At 38.6% G+C, this 18094-nt stretch overlaps 1 protein-coding gene across 2 annotated transcripts in view; it reads right to left on the bottom strand.

Annotated features, from left to right (window-relative positions):
* Positions 1-257: 257 nt before the first annotated feature.
* LOC134312050 (uncharacterized oxidoreductase YjmC-like) overlaps positions 258-18094 on the bottom strand; it is a 30614-nt gene continuing 12777 nt past the window's right edge. Inside the window, exons 3-11 of one of the 2 annotated variants that reach the window (XM_062993703.1) lie at positions 16231-16419; positions 14642-14703; positions 13583-13636; positions 10282-10380; positions 6908-7043; positions 5664-5782; positions 4358-4453; positions 2162-2272; positions 258-745 (exon numbers count right to left, since the gene is read on the bottom strand). In XM_062993703.1, the coding sequence (XP_062849773.1) occupies positions 683-745; positions 2162-2272; positions 4358-4453; positions 5664-5782; positions 6908-7043; positions 10282-10380; positions 13583-13636; positions 14642-14703; positions 16231-16419 (929 nt within the window). In that variant the 3' untranslated portion in view covers positions 258-682. Of the gene's footprint in view, positions 746-2161; positions 2273-3107; positions 3201-4357; positions 4454-5663; positions 5783-6907; positions 7044-10281; positions 10381-13582; positions 13637-14641; positions 14704-16230; positions 16420-18094 lie in introns of those variants that run through there. The other variant, XR_010011490.1, reaches the window with a different exon arrangement.

The following is an 18094-nucleotide window of genomic DNA, read 5'->3' as shown; positions in this document are numbered from 1 at the left end:
TATTGATACAGTATGCTGGGAAGTGAGATACAAGTAGAACTCCACACAGACAGTAACAAATCAAATGGCATCAAAGCTAGGTCCCTAAAGCTGTGCAGATTTATTACTATCTGCATTCACACTCAACTGTCTTTTTTCCAAAATAATCACTAAGGGTTTTCCAAGCAACCTTCTGTTTGTAGAGGTTATACTATCTAAGAAATTGAGCTTTCTTTAGCTTTCGTAAAAAAGCAGAACTGTAAGCAAAAACAACACACTGGCAATTGCTAGATTTTATTAAAAATGTATTGTAACAGACATATATCACTACATTTGTATTTGTGTATTTGTATTGTGCGTTTTTAAGTGCTGAATAAGCCATACCGCCATGGAAGCATGGCGCCACCTGCTGGTTGGCTATGATTAAAACATCCCACTAAAACCCATTATACACTTTATTAATGTGTATCTACAAGCAACTACAATGTATTACTTTTAGAAAAATAATTCAGTGTCTTATGAGAGTATATAGTGCACATAATAAAAGCAAAACATCTAATCATGATGAATCAGTTAACAACTATCAGAATTGTGTGAATCTGTAGTTACTCAGTCCTGTAATAATGTAATAGGTGTTCTATTACTTTATATACTGATTGTGAATGTAGAAGTAAGCACACGTGGAACGAGCAGCAGGCTTCTGTCATTGAATAAGTTTGGTGGTGGGCAGTAGAGGACTCACTTGCAAAGTGCTGGCCAACTTATTCTGGTATAAAAAAAAGAAACAAAGCATTTAGAAATGCAAACTGGACTAATGTGTTCCTGTAGTTCACATGCTGCTAAAGACTACACATGTTCTGTTGTCCTTCTGTTGTGCAGGATTTGTGATATTTATGAAATTACTATGACAAGCTGCAACTTACATATATAGATTTGGTTGAGTAAAAAGTTCTGTAAGTTAATAAACTTTGTTACTTAACCTGATTTCTTGTTTGTAATAATGGCTAATAATAAGTCTAATTAAAAAACTAGTGGTCTTTGCCAAGGTTGGGAACAAAACTTAAATTGTTACTTAATGCTGAGAGGGAAACAAAAAAGGACCATCCAGCCTGTTGTCAGCAACAAGTCCAAAGCCAGGGACTGCCATGGTATGGGGTTAAATTAGTGCTTTTGACAAAGGTCATTTACACTTTTGTGATGGCAGCATTAATGCAGAAAAGTACATGGAGATCTTAGAGCAACATGTGCTGCCTTCAAGACGTCATCTTTTCCTGGGACGTCCATGCATTTTTCAACAAGAAAATGCAAAACCACATGCTGCACACATTACAAAGTCATGGCTGCGGAAGAAGAGGGTACAGCTACTGGACTGGCCTGCCTGCAGTCCTGATTTGTGCTCGATAGATAATGTGTGGAGAATTTTGAAACGAACACTGCGACACTGACAGCCCTGTACTATTGTACATCTTAAGATGTGTTTGCAGGAAGAATGGGAGAAAATAAAACCTGAAACACTTAATCACTTGGTATCCTCGGGGCCAAAACGTCTTTTAGGAAGGAATGGCAACATTACAAAGAGGTAAATATTTGTATTAACAAATATACAAACAAAACATTACATGTTGGGTTCAAATTGTTTGCAATAAAATAAAAGTCAAAATAGATGAAGAAAGACCGAGTTTTTTTATTGACTTTTTTTTAAATGTCCCATTTTTTTTGGTCTGGCATTTCATTTTCATTATTGAGAAGTGAATATTTAACTGGGTGTGTGTACAGTAGTCCCTCAAATCCATGGATCCACGGGATATGTTCCAAGACCCAGCGCAGATAATACAGATTATAGTAATGAATTAGTGACTAAAAAGTAATAATAAAATAGAACAATATTAACAATTTCACAGTGTTACAACATTCAGGCAACCGCAGCATCCAACCTTTCTTTTAACTGCAGGCAGCATGTACTAAGTGGATGTGCGAGACAAAAAGATGATTCATGTCTCAAACAGGATGGCATGAAATGAATTGCTTATTTCTGAAAGATTTTGAAGTGTGGTTAACCTAAACCACAGAAAGTGAATCTGTGGATAAGGGGGAATTACTGTATGTTTAAGTACAGTATGTGTATGTGTGGTAAAACAGACAATAAATAAATGAATTAATAAATGAATATGTGTGCATGTACCATGTGGTTGACCACACTTAGGTGGTATGGAATGCCACCCAACTCCTGGCACAACTGCATATGTTTCCTCTCTGGGTCTCCTGGAGCCAACACAGGCTTTTGAGGATCAGCCTACAACAACAATTTATATTCTCAGCACAGAACAAAACACTTTGGTCATTTTGTCATTAGATGTAATGAAATGGAATGCCTTTATTTGTTATATATACATATACAGGTATACAGTACAATACAATTATTTATTCCCATATCTCAGCTTGTTTGAAAACTGGGGTCAGAGCGCAGAGTCAGCTATTGTATGGCACACCTGGAGCAAAGTGTTCATTAAATAACTGTATTGCAGCTATCACTTAAAGCAGGTTACTTCTATCCTCGTCTTAATAATGGCACTGTCAGATATACACCAACCAGCCTAAACATCAAAACCACAAAACTAATATTGTGTAGGCTTATTTTTCGCAGCTCTGACTCATCAAGGCATGGGCTTCACAAGACCTCTAAACGTGTCCTGTTGTATCTGGCACCAATATGTTAGCAGCATCCCCCTTGTGTCCAGTAAGTTGCCCAATAGGGCCTATGGATCAATCTTGTTCATACTGCACATCCCACATGTGTTTCATCGGATTGAGAGCTGGGGGATTTTAAGGCCAAGTTCAACACTTTATCACTATTCCTTAACATTTTTGCAGTGTGACAGGAAATACCCTTGTCATAAGGAGGTGTAGATGGTCTGAAACAGTGTTTAAGTAGGTAGTATGTTTCTCATATTCACATGAATGGCAAGACCCAAGGTTTCCCAGCAGAAAATCATCCAGAGCATTACACTGCCTCTGCCAGCTTTACTTACTCCCACAGTGCATTACGATGCGTTATGATCTTTTCCCCCTTGAAGCAACACCCAGCCATCCACAGGATGTAAAAAAAAGAACATGATTTATCTGATCACCTTCTCCCACTGGTCTGTGGTCCAGTTCTGATGCTCACATGCCCATTGTAGGTGCTTTCAGCAGTGGACAGAGGTCAGCATGGGCTGACTGGTCTGCAAACACAGCAAGCTGTCATTATTGTAAAATAAATTTTTAACTGGATGTGTGTACAGTAGTCCCCCAAATTCATGGATCCATGGGATTCATATGTTCTAAGACCCAGCGCAGATAATACTAAACCCTATAAATAATAATTTCTGTCATATACATACATAGTGATGACTAATAAGTAATAATAAAATAGAACAATATTAACAATATTATAATGTTATAACATTTAAGCAACTGCATCATCCAACCTTTCAATCATACACAGCAAGCTGTAATGCCCTGTGTGTTTTGACACCACTCTATTTTGCTTCTGGACTAGGTGGGCTAGCCTTCGCTCCACATATGTATCAATGAGCCTTGGGCACCCATGACCCTGTTACCAACTGTCATTTCTTGGACCACTTTTGATAGGTATTAACCACTGCATACTGGGAACAACCCCTTCTATTTTTCTTCAGCATATAATATTGAAGATTAAATAATAATCAAAGGTTGTGGCTGATTGGTGTAAATTCCACCAGTGTCTTGAGTGTTATATCAATTCTAGGTTCTTAATGTGACTAAGGTCTGGTCATTTTACAGGCTAGTCAAGCATCCACGAGTTTGAGGTACATTAATATGTTCATTAATATGAAACCACTTAAATCTTCATGAGGCTTCCAGTGGACCTTAGCCCACTGTAGCCGGATTGTTTCATTTGCAAGTATTAACAAAGGTTTTCTTCAGGTAACTTTAAGATCTAAGTATTGGGCCATGTTCTTTCTTATGAGCAATCCTTAATTAACTGCATGCAGTAATTTCTGCTTTGTTTAGAAACTTTTTGGGTGAATAAAGTATAAATAGTTGCAATTCTGCAAAGGCTTTTGAATGCAGTTACTCCTATAGGTCCTTGTCAATTTAGATCTTTAGATTATTGTTTGTCCTTCTTTAGCCATCTAATACAAAACACTGGCACATCTGGTGAGTATAGGTTATCAGAAAATCTGGTAACACCCAAAGTACCAGTTTTATACTACATTTATCCAGGTGTGCAACCTGTTCACAATGAACAGTAAAGCACTGCTATTGGTGGACTTCTTTCACACTGGGAGCTTGTAAAAAAAGACTTAAAGAACAAACCTCTATGTTTCTTTTGGCTACAAAAGTTGTGAATACTCACCGGCTCAAGGTTCCTGTGTAGGGACAGCAGGTCTGACATTCTGTCTTCAAAACCAGTAGCGAAAAATTCTGGGTTGATTGCCACAAAACACTGACCCTGGTATGGAAAGGATGGTTCAGTGGTGAATACTAACCACTAGAGAGCAGTGTTTGCACAGTTTACACATATCTCTAACCCAAACGGTTGAAGAGTTTTGACTGACCAATTTGGTTGTATTTTGTACAGCATAAACACATTTTTTATATGATGTCTGTAACACACTCAAAAAGCGGGACTGGGGCACAATTACTTCTCAAACATTTCACAATAAGCAGGTAAATTGGTGAGAGGTGAGGGTACCATGATTGGGTATAAAAAGAGGATCAATAAAGAGGCTAAGCCTGTGCTAAGCTTTGTGAGAGAATTGTTAATCAATTCAAAAAGAAAGTTTACTCAAGGTTTAGTCCAATGTGATGTAAATCATGGATGACATGCATATGTGTAAATGTACCATTGAACTGAGGCATTAAATATGGTTTTAGATAGACATAAGTGCAAGATCCTTTCCCGAAAAGTCCATGGTTGTTTTAAAAGACAGTGCCAGGCCTTATTCTGTACACACTACAACAGTATGGCTTCATAGACAAACAGTACCTAAACTATTGAAAAGTGCAGTTAATAAGAAAGGTAATGTAACACAGAGGTACACACGCCTCTGTCACTGTTTAAAAGGTGTTACAGGCATTAAATTCTAAATGTGTTTGTATTAACAAACTACAATTAAGTTGCTTGTGAAATAAATCAAATCTTTTCTTTGTACAATTGCCAGTTAAATAAGATTTAAGAGAATGAGCAAATCAAAGATTCTTCTTTTTATTACATTTTACAAAATGAAAATGTTGTTTGTACAAAATACCCACATACACCGACTAGGCATAACATTATGACCACTGACAGGTGAAGTGAATAACACTGATTATCTCTTCATCACGGCACCTGTTAGTGGGTGAGATATATTAGGCAGGAAGCAGGAAAAATGGGCAAGCGTAAGGATTTGAGCGAGTCCGATCCAACAGACGAGCTACTGTAGCTCAAATTGCTGAAGAAGTTAATGCTGGTTCTGATAGAAAGGTGTCAGAATACACAGTGCATCACAGTTGCAGGGCTGTTTTGGCAGCAAAAGGGCGACCAACACAATATTAGGAGGGTGGTCATAATGTTATGCATAATCAGTGTATATGACAGCAAAAAAGTTCAACATTGAGCTTAACTAGCTCTCATATTCTTTTTTATATACATGTGTGTGTGTTGTTGTGCATGTAAATACCAGGTTTGCTACGCGGTCAGTCACTTTCCATGTGCGTATATGTTCACTGTAGTTTGAACCAGAAAGAATTCCGCAGAACAACTCCACCATAAGTGCCAGTCCGTAGCCCTTATAACCTCCTAACAGACAGATAAGATTCATATGTATGAATGTTTATTCACAGGGTCTGTAATGTCATTTGACAAAATCATATTTTATATGAGGTTTTGGTGTTCTCTTTAAGTGTCTTCTGGCTAACATCAGTGCATAAAGTATGAATAAGTATTAATACAGTGGCACCTTGTAACTTGACGTCTTATAAACTCAAAATATTTTAATACTTGACGCACTTTGTGGAGAAATTTGTACCCTTAAACTAGATGTTTCTCTTAAACTCATTGTGTTAAGCTTTTTTAATGCATTTTGTCCCTTTAGCTCCCGATTTTAGCGAGTCCAATTTTTACCCAATTGTGTTATCCTTCCTCTCTACTGGAGCTGACCCCCGCCCCAATTGAGGGCACGTGTGCAGTAGCCGACTGCATCTTTTCACCTGCACGAGGTGAGTTCATATGCGGATCAGCTTTGTGCACGGAGAGCCACACCCTGATCAGCATTATTCCTTGACTCTCTGCAGACGCCATCAACCAGCCAGCAGAGGTCATAATTCGATCAGTTATGGGGAGTCCCTATCTGGCATGTCCTACCCTATGAACAACAGCCAAACCTTGTTCATGCGGCCGCCCAGCCCGGCCGGATAGCAGAGCTGAGATTCGATATGAAGTATTCAAAAATCCCAGCTCTTGTGTGCTAGCGTGTTTTACTGCTGCGCCACCACTGTAGTACCTTACATGTTAAATTATCCATACAACACATCTACTAGAAAAGTACTGCAGTTCAAATGACCATGTATCCTGACAAAACCCATTTTCAATAGTCAATGTAGCATTCATTACACTTTAGAAACCATTTTTAAATAGGTCATAGCCAAGTCAAAGAGCAATGTGAATAAAACATCTGACCTATCCTATCAGGAGGCTCAGACCCATCCTAATCTCAAATGGGTTTTTGCTTGTTTTACTGCACTGATAGCCTCATAATGTGACTCCTCTCAGAATGAGTCTGTTCCAAGCCTAGTTGATAGTATAGTAGATGTAATGACAGGGATCACAACAAGATCATAGACTTCTGTGGGATGGTGATATCTAATTGGGTCTTCACAGAGACGCATGTTAAAGGAAATAGTTGAGACAAGTAGAAGCAGATACCTGTGGTTTCACTGCCACCCACGGGTACCAGGCCTCCTCCAGACAGAACCTTCTTGGGGTCAGAGGTTGGATGACCCTGGGCATCACAACCCCAACCTTCTGGGATAGAGTGGCCACTGCGGTCATTAAGCTCCACCTAAAATGGTAAAAATAGGTAAATCTGCCAGGTATAAAGTGTACATATCGATTTAGTGGTGTACAAAGCACTAAAATCCGATTTATGTTTGCGGGATGGCATCCTAATTCTTTTTTAATTTTTAAGATTAATCACAGCTGGTGCCTTTATGTGCTAATATAGCCAGACTGCAATTCTCAGCAGCCTCTTTCCCTGTATCCGCATCTCAGCTGAGTGACCACAGCTCTCAGATTCACTTCGGTACTGGCACCTGAAGCTCATTCATGACATCATCAGTGTGCTTTAAAAGCTCGCAATTCCAGACAATCACCGCCCAGCATTGTACTTTCCATGTACCTTTGTTCTGCTCCTTATTTCCTTGTGTTTTCCTAGTCTTACCATTCAATAGTGGTCGTGTTTTTTCAATTAAATTTTCATTTTCATGTTTTACCACAGCTTTACCCTTTAAGAAAGTGAGAAGTGAGAGTGACCACTGTACCAGCCAAGTGCCCTAGTGGTAGTGTTTAGTTTGTATTTTTCTATTAGGGTTTGGGTTTACATTATAGTCTTTGTGTTCTCTTATAGTCATTATAAGCTTTAGAAATTCTATCAACAACTTTACACATCAGGTGTATGTGTAATTATCATCTTATTACATTTGTCTAATGCTTGTTCATATTTGTGTCCTGTGTTGTATATTGTTCCATGTTCAGTGTTGTAATAAATACTTACACCAGCTTTCTTAACCCGTCTCTTTGTGTTCCTTGATAACAAGTAGTTTGTATGTAGGACTAGTTTTAGTGCTGGCATTGGTTAAATTTTCAAAAGATAAAAAGGTGTGGTGTTTTAGATACCTGTGGATATACCCTGTCAGCCATAAACCTCTACTTCCCCTTAAAACTCTTAAGAAATTAAAAACAGTCACACACCACTGGCATGATACTGCAGACTCAGAGGGGTTGGTTAAAACCACCCCGGAACAGTGTGGGTACTGCAGCTTTTCTTTTGTTTATATTGAAGGGTGTGAGTGTGCGAGCTTGCCTGAGAAGAGCTTCTAGCCACCAGAGTCAAGATATTTTTAGCTTTTGCTGTTTATTAAACTTCTGCTAGTAGAAACAGTTCTCTGTTAATTGAATCTTAATTTGGAATGTTTTAGTGTATTGTACTACCAGTAGGTTTGTGTCTTTTTATAAACTGTTTTGGGGAAGCTGTTAAGGCGTGGCGTATTCGTGAGGCTTGGTGTTTGGCATGTAAGCTGAGTAGAGGATGACACAAGTGTCCGTGCAAAGCTGCTCGGCACACATGGGACGGACCTTCTTGATTTTGTTTCCTTTTGTTTCTTTTTATTGTATATATAAACTGATCAGCCATAACATTAAAACCACCTCCTTGTTTCTACACTCACTGTCCATTTTATCTGCTCCACTTACCATAAAGAAGCACTTTGTAGTTCTACAATTACTAACTGTAGTCCATCTGTTTCTCTACATACTTTTTTAGACTGCTTTCACCCTGTTCTTCAATGGTCAGGACCCCCACAGGGCCACCACAGAGTAGGTATTATTTAGGTGGTGGATCATTCTCAGCTGTGCAGTGACAATGACATGGTGGTGGTGAGTTAGTGTGTGTCGTGCTGGTATGAGTGGATCAGACTCAGCAGCGCTGCTGGAGTTTTTAAATACCGTGTCCACTCACTGTCCACTCTATTAGACACTCCTACCTAGTTTGTCCACCTTGTAGATGTAAAGTCTCGCACATCTATTGCTGCTGTTTGAAATGGTCTTCTAGACCTTCATCAGTGGTCACAGGACGCTGCCCACGGGGCACTGTTGGCTGGATATATTTTTGGTTGGTGGACTATTCTCAGCAGCACTGTCAGCAGTGACAGTGAGGTGTTTACAAACTCCATCAGTAATTGTAGAATTACAAAGTGCTCCTATATGGTAAGTGGAGCTGATAAAATGGACAGTGAGTGTAGAAACAAGGAGGTGGTTTTAATGTTATGGCTGATCAGTGTACAGTGGGGCCAAAAAGTATTTAGTCAGCCACTGACTGTGAGGATTGGGAGAATATCATGTGGTCAGATGAAATCAAAATTGAACTTTTTGGTAAAAACTCAACTCGTCGTGTTTGGAGGAAGAAGAATGCTGAGTTGCATCCCAAGAACACCATACCTACTGTGAAGCATGGGGGTGGAAACATCATGCTTTGGGGCTGTTTTTCTGCAAAGGGGACAGGACGACTGATCCGTGTTAAGGGAAGAATGAACGGGGCCATGTATCGTGAGATTTTAAGCCAAAACCTCCTTCCATCAGTGAGAGCATTGAAGATGGAACGTGGCTGGGTCTTCCAGCATGACAATGATCCCAAACACACCGCTCGGGCAACGAAGGAGTGGCTCCGTCAAAAGCATTTCAAGGTCCTGGAGTGGCCTAGCCAGTCTGCAGACCTCAACCCCATAGAAAATTTGTGGAGGGAGTTGAAAGTCTGTGTTGCCCAGCGACAGCCCCAAAACATCACTGCTCTAGAGGAGATCTGCATGGAGGAAACGTTTGACCTCTGTCATTGCCAACAAAGGTTATGTTACAAAGTATTGAGTTGAACTTTTGTTATTGACCAAATACTTATTTTCCACCATCATTTACAAATAAATTCTTTAAAAATCCTACAATGTGATTTCCTGGATTTTTTTCTTCTCATTTTGTCTCTCATAGTTGAAGTGTACCTATGATGAAAATTACAGACCTCTCTCATCTTTCTAAGTAGGAGAACCTGCACAATCAGTGGCTGACTAAATACTTTTTGGCCCCACTGTATATAGGTTTTCTCCCATATTGAACTTGGGTAGAGGAGAGTGTGGTTGGTTATATTTTATAAATGCATGTTAATTATGCCACAACGTTCGACACCACCAAACAAAAAAGAAACCTATGTAAAATATCTAATATACTGTATACTGTATATTGCTGTATGAAGATGTTTGGCCCAGCAGAGGTTGTGATATGAATTATGAAAGAATATATGTTACAATTATTTGAGGACAAAAAAGAACAAAGATACCAAGACTGCTATTACATATTGAACACGTTTCTTGGACACTTTTGATTTCAGCTGTACATAGGTTTACAGTGACCGTGCTGGCCTCCAGTAGTCTGATTATTTAACGTGGCTTAAATTTGGTTCAGAGCAACATTACTGATCTACTTTATCAAAACATTCTGCAGTGGCTGTAGATTGGATATTCTGTTGTGGGATGTACCTTTCCAAGAGCAACAGCAGAGGTTGCCATGTCCAGCACAAAGCTGTCACCATTCTTAGCAGGAGCTGCAACACTAATGGGGTTTGTCCCCAAAGTGCACTGTAAAGAGAAGACACAAACTAATTAAAATTAAGTAGCCTAACAGAAAGCAAATAATAGTATGATTGTTTATGATCACATAGAATTTTATTAATTGTGTACTAACATAATCCTGTTTTGCTTCTCTTATGGTTTCACTAAAGCACTATAGACTGCACATTGTCTTGTCCTACACTGCTGTATTACTTTTAGTTGTTGTAGTACTGTATACTAATTACAACTTTAATTTGGTACAGGTACACTACATGGCCAAAAGTATTTAGACAATTGACCATAAGCTTGTTGGACATCCCATTTAAAAAACAAATGTTATTAAAACAGAGTGGCCTCTGTGTGATCCTTTCAGCTATAACAATAGCCGCTCTTCTGAAAATGCTTTTCACAAGACTTGTCTGTGGGAATTTGTGCCCATTCAGTCAAAAGAGTATTGTGTGGCTCGGCACTGATGTTGGTCAAGAAAGCTCCAACTGATGTTCCAGTTCATTCCAAAGCTATTCAGAGGGTCTGAGGTTTAAACCAAGCTTTTCTTCATGTCTTTAAAGACCTTGCTTTGTGCACAGGGCCACAGTGATGCGGGAACAGGAAAGGCGCCTCCCTAAACTGTTGCAAGCAAAGATGGAAGCATATAATTCCATTACAATATTGATTATTGCACCTGTTGGCAACTGTTGTTGCTGAAACATATACATTCAAAAATTAAAGGGAGTGACCTAATATTATATAGTGTATCATTCCTGGTTGAAATTTATTCCACTTTGTAAGATCTGGACAAGGCTTCTTTTCCTTCCCAATTGTAATGCTTATAGCTCAGTCTAAAGGGTGCATTGGGTGAAATATGTCCTATTTATTTAAACATGTCACCATTGTAGTTTGTTCGTTTGTTTATTAGGATTTTAACGTCATGTTTTACACTTTTGGTTACATTCATGAGAGGAAACGGTAGTTTATCTTCACACAAGGTTCATCAGTTCACAAGGTTATATCGAACACAGTCATGGACAATTTAGTGTCTCCAATTTACCTCACTTGCATGTTTTTGGACTGTGGGAGGAAACTGGAGCTCCCGGAGTAAACCCACGCAGACACGGGGAGAACATGCAAACTCCACACAGAAAGGACCCAGACCGCCCCACCTGGGGATCGAACCCTGGACCTTCTTGCTGTGAGGCGACAGTGCTACCCACCGAGCCACCGTGTCGCCCCACCATTGTAGTCAACTGAAATTACTTATCAGTAATTACAAGGCCATGACAAAGTTAAATGACATGATAAAACTTTTCACCTTTCTACACCACCAAATAAATTATCTAAGATGCTGTATGTCTTTTTAAACCAAGAAATAAAAGAACATGTGTATATGTTCTCATCACTTAATATTTCAAAAAGGCAGTTACCATACACATTTAAATTCAAAGGCTGTTATAATAAGAACAATTGTTATTACAACATTTTGATTTCAGCTGTAGTATAAACAGTAGTACATCAGTATATCAATAAACTGAATTTCCAGAAAAGTTGGGACATTTAGTAAAATCCAATAAAACTGACAAAAAGTAGAAAAAGCAAAAAGTAAAAATGTAACTGACAAAAGTAGAAAAAGATTTCCAATGTTTTTACTACTCAGCTTCACTGAGTGCTGAATGTGTGTGACCTTCAACCCCTCACATTATATTGCAGTTGAAATATAATGCCAATATGATAAATATAGTGACACAGGCTCAGAAGTATTACACAAAAACGTTAACACAGTTTGCTGCTAAATCAAGAAATGTAACCTGAAACTTGTTTAAATAAAGAGAAAGCCGTTCATTAATAAAGTTATCTGGGCCCAAGCTTATTTTAGATGAAACAAAAGACAGAGTCAAAGTTTCAGCTTGTTTTCAGGAAAAACTTGAACTTTGATAATTATCAAATAAATAAATAAAATTATTACACAGTAACCAGATGCAGAATCAAAACATGAATAGAGTAAGCAAAGCATAAGGCACACAAATACTGCTCTAACTCAGAAAGCATTACAACAATTGTCACCAAGTTCAAGTTCACAAGTTCAGAGGCACATATAATAGAAGGTCCTCAAGCTATTGCAAAAAAGATGGTGTAACTGCAGTGCTTTTGTCTCTCTTATTGTTTGTCTCACACCCTACAAAAAGCCTCGAGAACCATTTAGCTCCACACACCTAGATCTTGACCTAATTTGCATAATATGCAAAATCACACATTTTTGAGCACAAACAAGTCTGTGGGGTTTCACTCCACATACACAAATGTGCTATCAATGGATCCCTAACTTCTTTAATAATTAAGTTCTGAAAAAATACTATAAATACTACAATACTAAAAAAAATACTGAGATTTCTATACAGTGTCGCTGCCAGATGCCAATCAATAACATGGGTGGAGGAAGCCAAGCATAAAGCACACATACACTGCTCTAACTCAGAAATATTTGCACCAACTGCCACCAAATTTTAAAGGCACATAGCATAGAATGTTTGTACACTATGCCAAAAACAATGATGTAACTGCAGTGCTAGGTGGCGCTAAAACATGCAAGAATGTTTGTTTATTAGGATTTTAACGTCATGTTTTACACTTTGGTTACATTCATGACAGGAACGGTAGTTACTCATTACACAAGGTTCATCAGTCTTGGACAATTTTGTATCTCCAATTAACCTGACTGCATGTCTTTGGACTGTGGGAGGAAACCCACGCAGACACGTGGAGAACATGCAAACTCCGCACGGAAAGGACCCGGACCGCCCCACCTGGGGATCGAACCCAGGACCTTCTTGCTGTTAGGCTACAGTGCTACCCACTTAGCCACCGTGCCACCAACATGCAAGATAATGTTACGCAAACAAAGATTGGCCGATTGACATGAAATTTGGCAAAGTGCTTCTGTGTCATATACTCCATCTGGAATGGTCACATACTCATGTATTGGTCCACATTGGGCCAATTTGTAATGGAACCCCAAAAATAGTCGCTTGCAGATATATTTTACAAACTACAATGAAGTACTTCGTAGTATTGTGAGTTAAATAACAAATCAAGAGAGGGTGCAAAATATAATTTAGGGTTAGTAAATTATATTTTGCACAAGCTTTAAATTTTTATAAAATGAATGTAGCAGATATGCTGTAACATGTTGTAAGTAAGATGCTGATAATATAGAAATGTTGGTGAATACTTTTACCTTTTTGGCTCGAGTTGGAACCACTAGAGGAGAGGAGTTAGTGTAGGACATTCCCTACACACAAGCAAGAGATGAGTGGAAGATGCAAGATTTCTAATCATCCTTAATAAAACCTTTAGTTTTGACCAACACAGACACACATACATCTTATCTGTCTCAGAAACATATATATACATACCCCGATCAGCCATAACATTAAAACCACCTTGTTTCTACACTTACTGTCCATTTTATCAGCTCCACTTACCATATAGAAGCATTTTGTAGTTCTACAATTACTGACTGTAGTCCATCTATTTTTCTACATACTTTTCTTAGCCTGCTTTCACCCTGTTCTTCAGTGGTCAGGACCCCCACAGCACCACCACAGAGCAGGTATTATTTAGGTGGTGGATCATTCTCAGCACTGCAGTGACACTGACATGGTGGTGGTGTGTTAGTGTGTGTTGTGCTGGTTACAGCGCTGCTGGAGTTTTTAAATACAGTGTCCACTCACTGTCCACTCTATTAGACACTCCTACCTAGTTGGTCTACCTTGTAGATGTAAAGTCAGAGACGATCGCTCATCTGTTGCTGCTGTTTGAGTTGGTCATCTTCTAGACCTTCATCAGTGGTCACAGGACGCTGCCCATGGAGCGCTGTTGGCTGGATATTTTTGGTTGGTGGACTATTCTCAATCCAGCAGTGACAGTGAGGTGTTTAAAAACTCCAGCAGCATTGCTGTGTCTGATCCACTCATACCAGCACAACACACAATAACACTCCACCAGTCAGTGTTACTGCAGTGCTGAGAATGATCCACCACCCAAATAATACCTGCTCTGTGGTGGTCCTGGAAGAGTCCTGACCATTAAAGAACAGGTTGAAAACAGGCTAAAAAGATATGTAAAGAAACAGATGGACTACAGTCAGTAATTGTAGAACTACAAAGTGCTTCTATATAGTAAGTGGAGCTGATAAAATGGACAGTGAGAGTAGAAACAAGGAGGTGGTTTTAATGTTATGGCTGATCAGTGTATGTGTGTGTGTGTGTGTATTTGTGTGTGTGTATAAACTCACAATCATGTTCTCCTTCAGTGCTTGCATGGAATAATAGCCAGCAATGCCAAAGTGGTTGGACCCTAAACAGAAAAAAAAGATTTTAATAAACTATAATTATATACTTTAATTAATATAATTAATATATTATATTATATTATATTATATATTAATATAACTTATATACTAAAAACAAATTAAGAAACTAAAAAGGTCCACATTAATATGAAATTTTTTGATCAAATGCTTGGTTATACAGTGTACATGTACACATTTCTAAACAAGTTGTGATTTGTAAACAATACTACAACAAATGCAAGTAATACAGTGTAAGACAAAATGCTGACAAAGTAAAGACAATTAGTGTCTATTTAACCGATGGTACACAAAGTGCAGTGCACATTATAAATACATTTTGTCTCTAGAACCACACAAATGAAACAGAAACTAAATGTAAAGATTACTTTGAATGGAATACTAAAAATACAATGAATTCATGAGAACTTATATCCCTGTAAAGAGATATCCAAAAGGTTATCCAACATAAACTGGTCCTATGTAGAAATAATTTAAATGCCCCTTTATTTATTCAATAAATAAATAAATAGTGAACTAAATGTGATTGACAACTGAATTAAAAACACTCAGGCTTGATTACCGCCAGCCATGTTCAATTTAACCATTACCTAATAAGAAACCTGCAAGTTAAACTGGGCTAAAAGTTCTAAACATGCAATATATTATGCAGCATTTGAAAGTAATTCCAAAAGAGATATTGTATATTATTTTTTATCAACCGGTTTATCCTGGTCAGGTTTGTGGTGGGTCTGGTTATGATGGAAACACTGGGCGCAAGGCAGAAATACCCTGTAGAAAGCACCAATCCATTGCAGAGTTTTGGCTATCCCCCAACCACTCCGCCAATCATGTCTGTGTAGAAGCCAGGTCAGTCAATAGCCCCACTGAGATTTGAACCCTAGCATAATGGAAAATTTTTTACAACATTGAACCGTTCTTAGGAGCATTTGTCTCCAAATGAAGAAAACTTGGAACCGTTTTAAATCCTCCCAGAAATAGCCAACCAACCAAAATTTCTCCAAGAGCCAAAAAAAAAAAACCCAGACAAGCAATTATGAATGGTTAATTATTATTATTATGTTATTACAAGCGAGACTGGGTTATGCAGCAAGACAATGATCCAAAGCACAAGAGCAAGCCCACCTCTAAATGGCTTGAACAAAGTAAAAATGGTTTTGCAGTCTCCCAGTCCCGACTTAAACCCCATTAAAATGCTGTGGCTTGACCTTAGTTCATGTTCAAGAGCTCTCAGACAGTGTTTTGACTTTCATTTACATTTATGAAATTTAGCCAAGCGACCAAAGTGACCTACATTCGTAAGTAAATACCAGTTGGTAGTGGAGATTGAACCGCTACCACTCCCCTCATGTCATGTTTCTTTCTTTATTAGATCTTGTATGATGATCTAAAACCTCTGACAAACATGCAAAATGAAGAAGAACTGGAAGGGGAAACATTTGACTGCACTGTAGAACTTCAGCCCATCAGTGTTAATATGAAATGTGAAAAATGTCAGGGTGTGTTTTACTTGCCGTGGGCAACCACCCAGCCGATTCCCACATCTTGTGCTTTTTTTAGGGCTAAACTCATGCAGTAGTTTCCCACAACTGGACCGAGGACGTTCTTTCCATTTACGAGAGCTGTAGCTGCTGACTCCTTCTCTACAACCGGCTCTCCTTCCTGAGAACAGATTCCTCCTTGGATTTCCTTCACGTACAAATCTGGAACACAAACACTGCTGTTATTTCTGTAGAAATGTAGAATTTTAAATCTAGAATTTCAAGAAGTCAAGAAGAATGATCTGTGATACTCGCTAAATGTTTTACCACTCATATAAAAGACTTCACATGTTATACTAACATTAACAGGCCATGGTGGGAAGTAACAAAAAAAGGAGTATTTTATTATTGCGTGTAATTACAAAGTACAGCCCCAAATTAGAAAAGTTGGGACAGTATGGAAAATGCAAATAAAAAAACAGTGTTTTATACAGTATATTTGTGTTGACTTTTATTTTATTGCAGTCAGTATGGACCCACAATTGACCACAATACATGTTTCCACTGTGTGATGGTCCATCCAGGTTGCCTCAGAGCCCATAGAACTCGACAACAAAAAGCTTAGATCGACTGGTTGGCTAGCTCATTAGCACTAATGCACCGCAGCTGACTCCAGGCCTATATAATTAATCTCAGGGCTCCGAGCAAAGCTGTTTTGTTTTTTGCTTTGGCAGGACACTGCCAGTAACAGCCAGTGTTGCATTGCATCCCTTGCATTTATTCTCGAGAGCTCTCTATTCTTTAAAGACCTTTGACATAAACTTTATTCCAAGACAAGTCAGCAATTCAAATGTTCTATTTCCTTCATTGACTTAGAATCACTGTAAACACATTATAGAAGACAGAAGATCCTTTATTTGTCATATATACATATACATGTGTACAGTACAACGAAATTCTTTCTTCGCATTTCCCAGCTTGTTTGGAAGCTGGGGTCAGAGCACAGTGTCAGCCATCTTACGGCGCCCCTGGAGCAGACAGGGTTAAGGGTCTTGCTCAAGGACCCAACAGTGGCTGCATAGCTATCCAACTTTTTGATTTTCCCCTTTTTCTGTTTTATTTTTTAGTTAAGGTTGAAGCGGAAGCTCTGGACTGTGGTCATTTGGATCGAATAGCTGATCTTGGTCCATCTGATAACATATTCAATTAACAATACAGGTCCTTCTCAAAAAATTAGCATATTGTGATAAAGTTCATTATTTTCCATAATGTAATGATAAAAATTAAACTTTCATATATTTTAGATTCATTGCACACCAACTGAAATATTTCAGGTCTTTTATTGTTTTAATACTGATGATTTTGGCATACAGCTTATGAAAACCCAAAATTCCTATCTCAAAAAATTAGCATATTTCATCCGACCAATAAAAGAAAAGTGTTTTTAATACAAAAAAAGTCAACCTTCAAATAATTATGTTCAGTTATGCACTCAATACTTGGTCGGGAATCCTTTTGCAGAAATGACTGCTTCAATGCGGCGTGGCATGGAGGCAATCAGCCTGTGGCACTGCTGAGGTGTTATGGAGGCCCAGGATGCTTCGATAGCGGCCTTAAGCTCATCCAGAGTGTTGGGTCTTGTGTCTCTCAACTTTCTCTTCACAATATCCCACAGATTCTCTATGGGGTTCAGGTCAGGAGAGTTGGCAGGCCAATTGAGCACAGTAATACCATGGTCAGTAAACCATTCACTGTGAGCAGGTGCCAGGTCGTGCTGAAAAATGAAATCTTCATCTCCATAAAGCTTTTCAGCAGATGGAAGCATGAAGTGCTCCAAAATCTCCTGATAGCTAGCTGCATTGACCCTGCCCTTGATAAAACACAGTGGACCAACACC

The sequence above is a fragment of the Trichomycterus rosablanca genome, chromosome 1, assembly GCF_030014385.1.
Source record: "Trichomycterus rosablanca isolate fTriRos1 chromosome 1, fTriRos1.hap1, whole genome shotgun sequence".
NCBI lineage: Eukaryota > Metazoa > Chordata > Actinopteri > Siluriformes > Trichomycteridae > Trichomycterus > Trichomycterus rosablanca.
This window is presented reverse-complemented; position numbering and strand designations above follow the sequence as displayed.